The sequence below is a fragment of the Macadamia integrifolia genome, chromosome 12, assembly GCF_013358625.1.
Source record: "Macadamia integrifolia cultivar HAES 741 chromosome 12, SCU_Mint_v3, whole genome shotgun sequence".
NCBI lineage: Eukaryota > Viridiplantae > Streptophyta > Magnoliopsida > Proteales > Proteaceae > Macadamia > Macadamia integrifolia.
In genome coordinates, this window is record NC_056568.1 from 26,106,263 (window position 1) to 26,111,253 (window position 4,991).

The window sequence follows — 4,991 nt, forward strand, 5'->3', positions numbered from 1 at the left end:
AAACTTTTTAGCACAGTCGATTCAAAATTCTGGGCAAAAAACTGGGTAAACAGAAATCAACTAGAATAGGGAGATTTCTTATAACTTTCGATTCCCAGGTCTGATTACCCTAGAATTTGGATCGAACCACCCTCTCCATAGGTATGACACTCGACCAAAATATGGGATCCATCAGGTGGTTGGTTGGTTTGATCAGTGATGGATCGAGTAAGAGAAATCTGGAAGTTCAAAACCATAAACTAAAATGAGATCAGATCTGTTACCTATAGTGCTTGGACTGATCTGTAGTATCTTGGATACTTGAGGGAGGAAGAAGACTTGAAAGGAACTTTTTGGGCTTCACACCGCAAAGAGTCAATTGGATCAAACACCAATTCCATCAGCCTTGATCAAACACAAGAAAAATCTTCATGGAGAAGACATTAGCAGCAACCTTTAATTTTGTTATCAAAATCATTTCAGATTTGGGAGCCTCATTTTCTTTATTTAAAATGTTGATGGGGGAGGGAATTACAAAATAGAAGGTTCCCCAAAAAGGAAACCAAATATTCTCCTAATACAATAGTTACTAAAACCTAAAATTAGAAACCAGTTGAAAAATGAAACTAACTACTAATGACTTGACTCAATTAATAACTTGACTCCTAAGGAAACAAATATAACTCAAATCAAACACAACTAAAAAAAGGAACTAATGAAAATGGAAACTAACTAGTAATCCTATATGCATCCTTAAAGCCCCCCTTTTAGACCCATAAAAGTGGCCTATTATATTAAAAACACATGAGATCAAAGGCCCAACATGTGTGGAACCCAACCCTAGGCTTATTCCTAATACAACAAGCCTATTTGGGTGAATAATCTCAATCATGATTACAATAAATAAAATAAAGTAAATTATTCCTAGAAGTACCCCACGGTTCTGGTTTTGAGTGAATTACAAAAGCACACAAGTTCAAAGCTTGGTGTGAACAAAAAACTGATTCAAAGAGGAACTGCAGGGCCTTGTTTGGGCTTGTCCCGGTTCTTGTGTTAGTACTTGTGATAGTACCTCCTTTGGTCTGCATTACATAACATTTGGCACTATCATAATATCTATCTTTATATACATCGTTCTCTTTCTTATTGACTAGTGTTGTTTTAGAACTTCCATTTTGTTTTTATTCAAGAGTAGAAAAGACTACACCTTTCTAGAGTTTTTGTCTTGAAATCCTTGGTCTTCTCTTGATTGTTTTCATCTCTTCCCCCTTTCTTGCCACTTCCTTCCGTGAAGTGTCTTCAAAATTCTTGCCACGTTCTTGTACTCTAAAAAGGCAACTTTGTTACTATAAATGAATTGCACTACAACCAATTGGAAAAATAAAAATAAAGTACAAACTGTTGGCATATTTTCTGATGCTATAGTAGTCGAAGTTGTCAAGTAGTCAATGGGGGCTGATGTTACAAGAAGATTAGATTTTCTTGCTGTTAAAATCACAAAGATTTTCATTGTACAGTTTTTTGGAGGTGATTGATTTGCATTTTAATTATAATGGTTGTTTGCTGGAGTGTGACCTATTCCAACAGAAGATGGGTCTTTACATATATGAGTAGCTAAATCAAATGTGTAATCATTTTTGAGTTTGGTTTATCTGAAGGGAAATATATTGGGTGGGGGCTTAAAAAGTGTTAGTTTTGTTGTGTGTATAAGAAAAGGCCTTGGTTAGGAGACTGCTATTTGCATTTCAACAAGATGGGCTGGGCAATTATTTTTATTATTCTTGGGGTTGTGTTTTGGGTAAAAGCATGAATCTCATATGAATGTGTATAATACATGAGATATGAGGGTCAAGCTGACATGTTTCTTCATCTGCCCACAGGAGATAAGACAATTATGCTCGTTTCTTTTAGATCTGAAGAAGGCTTCTGCGGAGGAAATGCGCAGGAGTGTTTACATTAACTATACAGCTTTCATTCGGTGAGTTAACAATTTCTTGCAATGTTGACAGGTCTTTCCTTTCTTTAGCCAAATAGACAATGAGTTGTGTTTTCACAATAATTTATTTTCTGTTTTTTGTCTGTCAAAAATTAGTCTCTTTGCATATAGCCAAATAGATTTTTTGATGTGGCAAAGGTTCATACTAAAAACCTCACGAGGAAGGTGTCTAATAATTTAATGAAATACTGAAATTATGAAAATCAATATGTACAGCATTCCTTTGACCTGAAATTGTAATAGGATGTACTAAAGTTTCTGAATGATGAGTCTACCAGATACCATAGAAAACATTGGGGTGAAGTAGCTGTTCAGCAAACTTGGAGGACCGAGGTGGATAGATAGATATTTTTCCCTTACATTAATTTTCATTTCTGTCTCTATGACCAATCTGTCCATTCTGATCATTGGTAATGATTGCATCTTTTGTTTACTTTGGATGTACTAATGACATTTGACATTATGATCCATGTTCTGTTTATTTGCAGCACATCTAAGGAGATATCAGATCTGGAGGGCGAGCTTCTGTCTATCAGAAATCTTCTTTCCACTCAAGCTGCTCTAATCCATGGTTTAGCTGAAGGAGTTAACATTGATTCATTGTCTACCACTGTTCCTGAAGGTTCCAAAGCTCATGGTGTATCTTCTTATGAAGATAATGAACCTTCTGACATAGAGAAATGGTCTGCAGAATTCCCTGATCTCCTTGATGTTTTGTTAGCTGAGAGCAGAGTGGATGAAGCTTTGGATGCCCTTGATGAAGGGGAAAGGGTAGCTGCAGAAGCGAAAGAAAAGAAAACATTGAGTCCAGCAGTGCTTAAATCTCTACAAACTACTATCACTGAATGGAAAAAAAAATTAGCCGATCAGCTGCTGCTGGAGGTTTAAGAGCTGCTGCAGAATGTGTTCAAATAGCCTTGGGTCTAGAAGGGGTATGTTATTATTTTTATGTTATAGTAAAATTCCAGCACAGCTACTGAAAGTTAGGATTTACTCTAGTTGACCCCCCTTGGACCCTGCAGAAGTGCGATTTATACCAGATTATCATGCTTTTAAGTTTCATGTTGCCATTGTTTCTCTGTTTCCAATCATTGGTTTTTTGTAACTTATAAAATCCAATATATTAGTTGTTTAACATCGAACAGTTGAGTATGGTTACTACCGGCAACCTTAGGGTCTTGTTACATTTTTTTTTTTTTCAATTGAAGAAGGCTTATTTATCCCAAAAGTAATTGAAAGTATTATGGTTTCACTTGGTTGTGTTTTTGACCTCTTATTACTTTTTCTTCATTTTTCTGTTATTTTCTCCAGGTCTTGTTCTTTTGGAGAACTAAAGCATCGTCCACTTTTTTTAGTTTCTGTTGTCCTAATTAATATAGTTGTTGTTGCCCATAAGAACCACCGTAAGTGACACACCTAAAGAGAAACTCTATGTCTAGGGTTGATATGGTTAAAGTGACTGTTGGATAGATAAATCACCGCATAGATGTCTTATATGTTAGATGTCATGGCTCATGCCGCTCATCTGATCCGTATAGCCCTTCATCCAGTGAATTGTTCTGCCCTTGTATGTTGAGCTGTCAAGCTAGTAGGGTCTGATGCGGCAATTTTAACCATTGGATAGGTAGGGGCCTATGTGGGTTGGCCATCTCTGGGATTTCAAATCCAAATTCAGTTCTAGACCATGTATTGAACCTTCCCTTATCCATTCAAATGTTGGTGATAATTAGCTTGTTTATGGCCACATGGTGTGTTTCTTTTGGGCTGAGACTTAGCACATGTGACACGGGACTTGGCAGATAAAAGTTTCATTGGTGCCCACCTATAGATTCTTCTTTAGGGTTGTGGTCTTATGATTCTTGACATTCAAAAGTGATTATGACACACTGTAATGTTGCTGGTTATCCCACCAATCCAATATCTATCTTCCAAATGCAGCTCATCCCAGTTGTTGGTTATGCCCAAGGTTCATGGTATCGGGTTTCAGCCAAGTTTCGACCCCTGGGGAGACCGAAATTTCTGTTGAAACCTGGGAAATTTCAAAGATACCGGGGAATTTTTTCCGGTACGGTGGAAATTTAGGTTTCGACCCCCAAACAGTTTTTTTTTTGTCTGATTTTTTATATACATCCTATTTTAAACATTTCTAACACATTCACATCATTATTTTCATAAAAAAAAATATAAAGTCTTACTTGTGTGGTGAACCAAAGGTTCGATAATCATTGCGTTGACTTGTTAACTTAAATTCTGAAACTATACTACATAATGATTATATCTAGTCTACAATTTACATCTAAACATAAAATATAATCCAAATGATCTAAAATAAATAAAAATATTACATCATCAACAGTTATCTATCAACACTCAACAGTAGTGACTTAATTAATCAACATTCAAAAGTAGTGATTCAATTCTAAGTAAAGTGTTTAGGCGGTTCCATCCAAGTAGTGACCCACTTCCCTCAAGGCACGCATGCTATCTTTTCTAACATTATTTAGTAAGTTATATATACCTTATATCATAAAAAATCAATATTAAGCCACATCAAGTCATTAAAAATCAACATTTAATTGCATCAAATCATAAAAAATAAACATGGGAAACATGGTCGAAACTTGTCAAAACCAGTCAAAACCTGGTCGAAAGTCGCTAGAGGTTTCGTTTCGACCTCTGGCGATACTTGTGAAACATCCAAAATTCACATGTTTCGCTCGAGTTCTTGAACCATGGTTATGCCACCAATTTGTGACTGCAAGAAATCTTTCTTGAGAATTTGATAAGCATAACATTACTGTTACATTATTATCAAGGAATGGAGTGAGTTACATCGAGAAACGGAGTGGTCTATTCCCATTAGCTAACCAAATTGTTATTTATCATATTGAGGCTGCGATTGGTAACATTTTTGTTCCAAAAACGATGTTTTGTGTCAAAACCATAATTTTCTTTTGGTATTAGAAAGCGTTTTTTGCCTCTAAAATGGTTTTTCGTAAACTGTTTCAGAAGTAGT

The 4,991-nt window shown here is 35.8% G+C and overlaps 1 protein-coding gene across 1 annotated transcript; it reads left to right on the plus strand.

Annotated features, from left to right (window-relative positions):
- The first annotated feature begins 1,794 nt into the window (after nucleotides 1–1,794).
- Nucleotides 1,795–3,119, plus strand: LOC122058344 (exocyst complex component EXO84B-like). Its single transcript, XM_042620993.1, has 2 exons — nucleotides 1,795–1,957; nucleotides 2,464–3,119. The coding sequence occupies exons 1-2, from the start codon at nucleotides 1,821–1,823 to the stop codon at nucleotides 2,861–2,863; spliced, it is 537 nt and encodes a 178-aa protein (XP_042476927.1). The 5' UTR covers nucleotides 1,795–1,820; the 3' UTR covers nucleotides 2,864–3,119.
- The last annotated feature ends 1,872 nt before the right edge of the window (nucleotides 3,120–4,991 follow it).